The 10151-nt window shown below is 41.5% G+C and overlaps 1 protein-coding gene across 1 annotated transcript; it reads right to left on the bottom strand.

Moving 5' to 3' along the window:
• Positions 1–951: 951 nt before the first annotated feature.
• On the bottom strand, positions 952–8991 carry LOC133912899 (calcineurin B-like protein 3). The gene is made up of 8 exons (XM_062355868.1): positions 8560–8991; positions 8365–8447; positions 8189–8248; positions 7682–7790; positions 6813–6865; positions 5805–5885; positions 3691–3803; positions 952–1428 (listed from the first exon to the last, which is right to left on the bottom strand). The coding sequence occupies exons 1-8, from the start codon at positions 8678–8680 to the stop codon at positions 1371–1373; spliced, it is 678 nt and encodes a 225-aa protein (XP_062211852.1). The 5' UTR covers positions 8681–8991; the 3' UTR covers positions 952–1370.
• Between the last annotated feature and the right edge of the window lie 1160 nt (positions 8992–10151).

Below are 10151 nucleotides of genomic sequence, written 5' to 3'. Positions count from 1 at the left end.
AACACTTGGCTCCAAGGTCACGTCAGGTCGAGTCTACTAGACCTATCCCGGCTTCATCTGGACCTGCTGAACAACAAAGGGTCGAGCAACCCTAAACATCCCCTACTACCTTAATACAAAGGAACGAGAAGCCATCGGCAGCTCCCAAGCAGACTGCGCAGCCACCGGACGCTAACGCACCTCAGCAACCGGTAGAGCCAGATCTGAGTTCTTCGACAAACTATGATACCACATCTGAAGGGTCAGAAAAGAAATCATTAGATGGAGATGTCGTTATGTGTGGGACAATAGAGGTCAGTTTAGCTGAAGAATGAAATTATGTCAAACCGAAAGACTTGTTTTGGCAAGTTCCCACGACCCAATGCGCAGCTACAAAAGTAGGCCACAGTTGTCCCTTGTTTTCCGTATCTAAGAAATGTCAATCGCTATGACCGGCCTGGCCTTTACAAAAGTATTCCCTCACACTTGCCTCTAGATCAAGATCAACTACAAACAATTGTCACGCGCCCCAGACACAGGATGCTCTACTCGCTTGAAAATGAGTGCACACCAGCGTATGGAGAGTAGCCTTGGGACATCAGATGATGAGGGACAATTCAAATATGAACTTAGATTTACCCACATTTCCACACTTCAGAAGATTCGCCAAAAAATTGCCAATGCATAAATATCATGTCCTGCAAACAATCAAAGGAACCAAACACTCCTGAAGTCGATCAAGAAAGTTACCAACCACCTCAGGAACCCAACTCACGCTCGACGGACAGGACTTATCGTCCACAAATTTTAGTCAAAAGTATAACATCGCTTCTCATAAAATACAGCAACATCAGAGTAGAGACCTGTCAATAAACGGTCCATGGTAATTAAGCAGAACGATGGGGGAAAATAAGTCTATCCTTGGAAAAATAATCGCTGTTGTTTACGAAAATTTAAGTAATCGTAACAGACTTGTTTGAATCGAGCATTTCTGCTGCAGTCATTAAGCTTAAATATGTACACTAATACTTTCCCACCAAAAATACAATCCACTTACGGGCAGCATCAGCTGCAATTTTGTACACCAAGAAACGTCAATTGATTCGATAACTACTGGCCAAACCAAAATATAAATAGAAAAGCCATGGGGGAAAACAAACTTCAAATTTACATGAACACGCCAGAAATTTTCAGCCAGAATTCCAAATAAAAACAAGAAAAGAAAAGGGTTATTAACAATAAACAACGGCTTGATTTCTCAAAAACCCACTGTGCAACTTCAGAACCCTATAGCCTCTGCTGAACCATCAAACCAACATTCAAAAGCTTGTTCAACAAAATACTGAGACTACCTTCTGATATTTCATTGGAGCAAAAAAGTTGTCAGAACTTCAGGTATCGTCAACCTGAGAATGGAAGACAAAGCTTGGAAATGTTGTGGTGATGTCCCTGCTCAAAGTTGACATTATTAGTCTGTGAATGTGAACTTGTGACGAATGCAGAGAACAAATGAAAGAAACACTAATTACTCCTAGATCAAATCACAACAGGAAATATTTTTCTCATGCCAAAATGGAAAAAAAAATGATAAAGATATGAGTCAAATGACTAGATAACGGTTTGACATATCACTTTGAATCAAGCACTATCAAAAAATCGTTTAGTTGAAATTGAACCATTAATATTCTTAATGCATTCATGATTCAATGCATGTGTCATGAGTGACAGTATGGCATATAATAATTAAAAGGTCATATGTCATGGAGAAATCAAATTCAGGGCTTCTTTTATGCGGATGACAATATGGTCATTGTTATTCCGTGGGTGACAGAACTTGACATTGTCAAGAGGATCCTTCCTGTCACCAACAGCTTCAGGGGATCACAAGCAAATTTAGAGAAAAATGTTCAGCTACACCAGCCAGCTGCTCGTCTTAGGATTGCAGGTTGCAACAATATTGTAATTGTTGACAAAGTAACGGCCAAGCATCCTAAATTGAAAGGAGCATTACTTTGACCGGGTGGTAGATTGTTGGTGCTCAAATCAGTCCTTTCAGCCATGCTGATCTGTCAATTGTTGGCGATGAAAATGCCTAAATGGGTGATTAAAGTTATTTGCAAAAGGCTTTGAAGTTTTCATTGGACCGGAGAAGAGTTAATTAAGGCAGCAAGTTGGTAAGTATTTCGTTTCATGGAACAAAGTTTGTCGGCCAATCAAATTTGGCGACCTTGGTGTCCCAGATCCTTCTTTAGTTCATGGTTTATGCTCTAAGATTGTGATGACTGTGGTTCAAGAGCACGAATAATTCAAGAACTTGGTCTGATATTTATGTGGAGCAAGACAAAAGCCATGTTTCAAGCATCAACCAAAGTGGAGGTAGGAAGTGGAAGGACTAATTTGTTTTGGATCAACAATCGACTCGAAGAAGCAGCTATCAAAATTATTGCGACAAATTTATGGGAGCTAGTGAATAAAAAAAAGTTCTGCATAGCCGATCTCTGGCAGAGGCTCTACTTGAACATGCATGGATCCAGGATATTCTTGGAAAGTTCTGTGGTAGCTATCAGAGAATTTCTGCATCATTGGAATGCTTTGGCATAGGTGCAGCTACAGGAAGGGATGGACACCATTCGCTGGACATGGTTGTCTTCACTCTCTTGTACTACAAGCACTGCTTGCAAGGTGTCCTTTCACGGAGTCACACTGCTTTGACATATGCCACGTAGTAAGCAGGTTTGGAAACCGAAGGCATCGTTGAGATGTAAGTTTTGCTTGGCTGATCATTCACAACATATTTGGACAACAGCAGACAGGTGCAGAAAAGAGGGTTAGATCATCCGGCTGTTTGCATCTTTTGTGCTCAGGAGCAGCAGGGCATGCAGCATGCCAGCATACCATGGTCGATTGTACACTAGCCAAGCAGGTATGGTTTGGAACCCTATCCACTACTAATTTTGGAGCTCTCATGCCAAGAAATTTGCGAGTGCCGGATAGGTGCCTTGCAGTGAGACAGGCCGTTCCGAAGGAGCTAAGAATAAGCTTGGATTCGTTGGTGGTGCTAATATTTTGGAAATTATGTAAGGAAAGGAATATCCAAGTCTTCGATAACAAGTTGTGCAATTTGAAACATAGTTGTTGGATGATATTTGTCAAAAGGGTTTTCTTTGTTGTCAATGGCTTCAGGGCTACGTAGTTCGTTTTCATTATCGTAGTCGTTTTGGTGTTTGTCTGTTTACTTGCTTGCTTCTTTTTTGGCAGGAGGTTCTTGTCCGCGTTGTTGTATGACTAAGACCATACCTTGGTCATTTTTTTCTCCTTACATTAATACAATGATGCAAAAGCTTTTTGCATGTTCACAGGAAAAAAAAATTAACTAGTTGATATAAAAATAGAATACTCTACTGTACCGTGGCATCATTAAAATAAATTATGGTTCATGATGCTTCCTTTTCTATTTGCAACTTCCTGGTATATGAGCATTATAACATGTTTTTGCTCTAAGTATTACGATATACTGCATGAGTAATGTCGCAATAACTATACTATATTAGTAACACTTTCAAGAGCAACCTGTTAACCTTCAGGTTATGTTGACCATAAGCTCAAAGCATCATTCATCAACATACATAAATTCTCTTGTTTCAGAAAAAAAAATCAATTAAATGTAAACAGAGTTAACTAACTTTGCACAAACAAGTTAGCATCTCTTACTTGAGGTACTGAAGAGTCATGTTCTTTAATAATGAGGGATGTCTCAGTACTAGATTGCGCCATTCTTCTTTGTCAATTTTCCCATCATGTTTTGTGTCCGCCTCCTCGAAAGTCTTGTAGCAAGAGAAGAAAACAAATTTAACAAAACAATACAATACAATAGCACGCAAAGGGTCAGTCAGTTTGTGCAATGTGCTAAGCTAACACTTGTTCAAAAATGCACTGATATCAATCCACGTTTTGCAAAACCCCTTTATTAGTAAATTTTGGAACTATGCCTTAACTCTAGAATCCATTACCTCAATCAACACTGCAAATTAAATAAGTATTACAGGTTAGACAGAACCATTTGTGTTACCACAAAAAAGAATAAGTGTATCAATGTATCAACTAAAGTAAACAATGAACACATCAGCCTTAGAACTTTGTTCAACAAGGGTCCAGATACATTACTGAGTGACACCTCATGATGTCAGCGAACTGTCGTGTTTAGAACAGAAAAGGATATAGTGCTTATCATGATTTGAGTAGAAAGATTGTATTGTTAACGTTCATTTCACAATGGGACTACCATACAGAAGAAAGCTAGGTGTCATGGCTTGAGGGAGATCAGAGTGTTTAAAAAAAATTAGAACATAGATCTGGGTGCGAGAATGTTAGGGAGAAAATAGACTAGTTCTTCTTTTATCACCCAAAAAAGTGCAAGAGAAACAAGAATAATATCCTTTTTTACCCCAAGAGTAGAACTGAAACCATTGTGAGGTTTGTTTTTTTAATAACTAGACATGTTTCTAAGACACTGACTTCTACTAAGACTCGTACCAAAGACTTCTGATAGGATATGAACTCTTACTAAGACAAACCCAAACTTCACTATATCCATTAATCCTTCCTAACCCTCTTCCTGACAAAAGTGGACAGCATATGAGCCAAAATGTTGCTCCAGTGTTGTCACACGCATCCTCCTTTCATAATTTCCACCTGGCCAGCTAGCCGTCTGCTGCTGCCTTGCCATAGGCTGCATCCTGCCACAAGTTGGTCCTGCTATCTGGAGTCCCTTCTTATTCTAATCTCAAGCCTCCATAATAAAATGAGGACGCTTAACTGGCTATGGAATCTAATTTTCATGATCTCCAACATAAGTCCACAACAGATTCTAAACGGTTACTGTCCGGGAGGCGCTGTTTGATCATCGCTGGATTCATGATCTACGTGGAGTTCCCTCTCTTCTTGCTCTCACGGAATATCTACAAGTATGGGACATCATGGCAGAACTCACTCTCCAGCCGGAGGTGCAAGATGAACATCGTTGGCGTTTTTCGAAGTCAGGTCAGTACTCGGCCAAGTCAGAGTATCAAACCTACTTTCTGGGTGCTGTTCGGTTTGAACATTGGAAGCATATATGGAAAACCTGGGCTCCGACAAAGTGCAAATTTTTTCTATGGTTAGCAGTTCACAATCGCTGCTGGACGGCGGACTACTTGTGCCGAAGGGGTTTGCCGCATCCTGCGCAATGTCCTCTATGCGATCAGGTGGATGAATCAATTCAACACATCTTGGCAACATGTGTGTTTGCAAGGCAAGTTTGGTTCTTCCTCTTTAGGCATTTTGGCCTGCCTGATCTGTTGCCACAAGACGATGAGGAAGTCTTCAGCGAGTGGTGGCTGCGGGCTAGCTGCAGGATCGTCAAACCAGCGAGACAGGGTTTCAATTCCTTGGTGATACTTGGAGCCTGGCTGATATGGAAGCATCGTAATTATTGTGTGTTTAACGGTGTTATGCCTAGCATCCAAATGGTCCTGCGACAGGCTGGTGAGGAGGCCCGGCTTTGGTGTGATGCAGGGGCAGTGGGTTTGTCACAGCTAGCTGAGACTTGAGCTCGATTAGCTAGAAGCTGTTGGGGTCGTGTTAAAAGCCTGTGGCGCGCATGTAATCTTTAGCTGGTTTGGTGATGTGTGTGTGAGTAATGTGTTTTTACGTTGTGTACTTGATTTATTACTCTCTTAATGCAATTATATGCCGCTCTCTTGCGTATTCGAGAAGAAAAAAAACAGTTTCTAAACAGCAAAAAAAAAGCCAGACAAGCATGCAAAAATAAAACATTTCTAGTGCACCTTATCAATGATGCTCTCAATGACTTCATCTGAAAGATTCATTCCTGACTCAGCAAGTGTAGCAACAACCATTTGCTTAACCTAATATCAAAACAAGGAAATCAATAAGATACAGCATGCAAAAGATAATGATCAGTGAACTTTCGAATAAATTAGCTAAAACAAAACCACAGCAAATTATTTGGCTTGAATTAAAATAACAGGAAATTTGAACTATAAAAGAAATTCTTCCTCAACCACAGGCACAAGGGTAGGTGTAACGGAAGTTCCATAAACTGTGCCAATTTTTGCATTTTATTTATAAACCAGCATGCATGACCAAGGCATCGCATGATGTAAATCCATGGCTATTAATTTTCATTTCGGTGTCTCTATAGCGTATAAATCCTGGGAACTACCTGTAGGGCAGTTGGTAAAGGCTCCAAGGGAGAAGCCAGTCAGCCAGGGCTCGAACCCTGGCTAGTGCAATGCCTCCAACGAAGGCAGGGTCAAAGACCCTATATCTAAAGAATAAAATAAAATAATAGCGTATAAATCCTTTAGCAACAATTTCTAGTTTCATTGACTAATACATACAAAATCTTCCTTTATCAGCGCAACAGCAATCCAAACTTTCATACAAAAAGTGAGGTTGAAAACCAGTATACAAAACGGTACGGTATCGATTTGAACACAACTCTGATTCACAGTAACCAAATACATTAAAGAAAACTTTGAACCATCCAAAAAATGGGTACAGAAAGTGGTCTTATCTAGTATTTAACTGGCTGGAATTGGATATTTTTAAGGTAGTTCTGGATACATGTGACCATTAGTAATTAGGGAAGGAAATGAAAAAAAAAAAACAAAAACTTCTCAAAATGCAAAGAGAAAAGTTATGAAAACTGAGCTGGCCAGAAAACAACTGGAAATTGGTAGGTTTCCAGCGTACCAGCCAATACCAGGATTGTTAAATGCGTTAAATGAAGCACTTGTCGTACCAACTTGTTATGCTGATTAGCTAAATACCTCTTGTCTTTCAATGAAACCTTGTTGCTTGAGGTCATATAGCTGGAATGAAACTGGAAGGATTGTAGAGTCAGCTACAAGATTTTTTTTCTCAATTACAAACATAAAGAATAAAAGCAAGAGTAATGTAGAAGAAAGGGCATGGACATATGTGAAAAAACAAACTTATGGAATTGCCTAGATTTTCTATGCATCACAACGTAGTGCCGAAGAACCTGAGAGTTACAGCCCATATTGACATTTCCTCTAAGAAAGGGATTGATTCTCAGACAGCATCAAAGGTCCACAAAAGGGAAAATTTACAGTCTGAATTACGATTACTAACTTCTCATTGCACTCTAGTCCATATTACTTGTCATTTTAGCCACATGCACACAGAACGAGGGAGTTGAACTTTGCTTTAATGTTTTTGACGTAGTTTTCCCCTCACTTCCCATCTAATATCACTACCCATAAACAATCAATAGGGGCATTTGGTGGAAAATATTGCATCAAAACCCTCAACATCTATGTCAAACCCAAAATCAACTTCATAAAACAATATCTACCTTAGTGAGGAAGGAGCATTTAACTACTATTACGAATTAATCAAACTAAGTAGCAGTAACATGTTACTTATCTTCATTTTGTGAGTTGTCACATCGCAACTAGTGGTCGCATTTTCGCACATTGTCAGTAACCAATGACTAAACTTGTTCGTTATGGAGGTGAACATGTGTGTGGTTTCTTTATAATAAAACTAGTCTTCAGTAACCTTCAAGTTATCCCTTAATATAGTTTTAAACAGTGGTAAATTATGCTATTATTACTCTACTACATTATTTTGGAATTGGACTCTGAAAACACCCTACATATTATCGTGAACTTACAGTCAATCTTCTCATCAAGAGGAGCATTGGGATGAAATACTGAGAGCGCGCGGGCAAATTCCTCAAATCCTAGAATTCCATTGTGTTTTGTGTCAAATAAATCAAATACCTGCAAGAACAGGGGCAATGGTAAGGGAAATGCACTGTCATATGAACTGAATAAATTATGCATCAACATCATTCTCACTTGACTGTTTTTCATAGTTGGATACAGTTACTGATATATGAACACTGCAGGCATACATGGTTATTGCAAATTTTGATTGGATTGGTGTATATCAGAGGCAGGTGGCTGTAGATGGTTTGGATGTGAGTTATTGTGAAAGTAGATCTCTTTTTTTTTGTAAAGGAAAAAAACAGTTTAGCAAGCGCAGCCTTATGTTCTTGGTACGAAAGTTTCAATCCACCAATGCATGATCATGACCGATATACAAAATAGCATTACAATATTTTTCATATCACAACTACAAAGAAAAGATAGCAAAACAAAATGCAATGTAAACTTACACGATCAGCAAATAAACTCTCCTTCTTACTAGTCTTGAACAACGCCAACTGAAACTCCTCCTGCAACATTCGAAGACAAGATTATCACAACCCGATAACTCATCAAGATTATATGTATTGGTGTATGCACAACTACATCGTTTTTCTTCAGGAAAGATGGGCCACTACCCACTAACCTTGTTGATCAGGCCATCATCAATCACGGCACTGCTGATCTTCTTGAACAGCTCAAACAAGGCCTCGACCTCGCTCACGCTAACTGCACGCACAGTGTTAACCACGCCACAAGACAGACAGAACACAAATGATTATGGTATTCGGAACGAACAGTTAGTGGCAGTAGGGAAACTGAAGCAGCAGCGTGGACGTACAGACGGTCTCCCTGGCAAGGACCTCTGGATCCTCGAGGCCCTTGGGCTGCTTGAGGTCGATGTCGCAGCACTTGAGGAGCGCGCCGAAGAGGTGCTTCACCCCCTCGAGACACTGCAACATGGTACTGCCTGCTCTCCCCCTCTACTAGCTACGCGCTGCAGCCAAGCATCGTCGGGCGGGCGCTGGAGCCGCAATTCGCGGCGCTTAATCCCTAATCAACGCCCGGCGGCGGAGAATCCGACCGGATTCGGACGATCGGTGCTGTATCGGTGCGGCGCGCGATTCTACGGGTAGGGTTTGCTGCGCGGTGTAGGCCGTCGGCGTGGCGGCCGGACGGTGGTAGGACTATCGGAACGGATTGCTGCGTTTGGGGGATTCGGAAGAGGACGACGAGGATGGAACGGTGGACGTCTTCGTGTTCTCCGGATTTTTTTTTTACAATTAAAAAGAAACCACTACTTCGGTGATATTACAAGTTTGCTATTATAAAATTAAAATATACCATTAGAATTATCATTAAAGTGATATCTTTAAAAAATAAAAAACTAGGAGGTATTTTTTTTTCCTAGTCTTCTTTGGTCGTCGTGTTGCGGGTTTTTTTTCCTTTTTCTTTTCGTTTGCGAATCATGATTGACATCGTGCTAGAGCTCATGCACATTCAGCCAAGCCATTGCTAACAATCTAAAAACACCTCAATCTCTACTTCTTAAAAAGTCTTTAATAAATTCTTTTGTTTGCCCACATCATTCGTCTATCCCACACTTCTTTATTCGCTTCGTCCGTTATCTGCTTGCACACTCGTCCCACCTGTGTCGCTTCGCACGTCGACGTCAACCGTGTCGAGGAATCTGTCGACCCCGCACTCTCCCTCGTGTACGATGCCGACACCTCTCACCTCGGCAAGGTCGATTAAGCAGCTTGTCCCAAGTGCACGCCTCGCCAATCGAAATCGAAATGGATTTTGTGAGGCTTTGAAATATTTTATCAATGCCAATCCTTTCCGGCCGCCGCCTCCTGATCCCGTTTGTCCCCACACATCCGCCTCCACTTCAATCAAGGGTGATGTCAGGGCATCTCGGCGGGGATGCTGTCGGCATCGATGGCGGCCCGAGCCAGGAGGTTGACGATGTCGGCAGCAGCGGCGGTGCGGGAGTAGTGAATGAGGATACCTATGCGTGGCGGTAGCATTGGCGAAGGCTTTCTGAGCTCCTCCACTATGGCAACCTCCCCCACGGCGAGCTCCTCCACTACGGTGAGCTGCTCCACCACAGCGATCGGATCCACAGCAACCCCAGATCCAAGACAGTAGCGAATGGGGCATGGAGCTCTAGCGGTCAACGATGACACCAAGCGCTCAGAGATGATATCCAACAGCTGGTCGTCCATCTCAAAGGAGGGTACCCATTGGACAAGGGCCAGGCAAAGGTGTAGCTTCCCTCCCACCTCCTATCCGCGTCTCTGCCGAACCTCCTAGTAACTGTGTTCTCCCCTCCTGCACACCTCCTTGCTTTTGATTGCAATTCTCGACGGTCTAATTACACTTTATTTTTGTCAGATTTATCAGAACTTACCCCAATGTATCGATCCAAGA

The sequence above is a fragment of the Phragmites australis genome, chromosome 3 (assembly GCF_958298935.1).
Source record: "Phragmites australis chromosome 3, lpPhrAust1.1, whole genome shotgun sequence".
Lineage (NCBI taxonomy): Eukaryota > Viridiplantae > Streptophyta > Magnoliopsida > Poales > Poaceae > Phragmites > Phragmites australis.
Note: the sequence above shows the minus strand (reverse complement) of the source record. Positions and strands in the feature narration are given on the sequence as shown.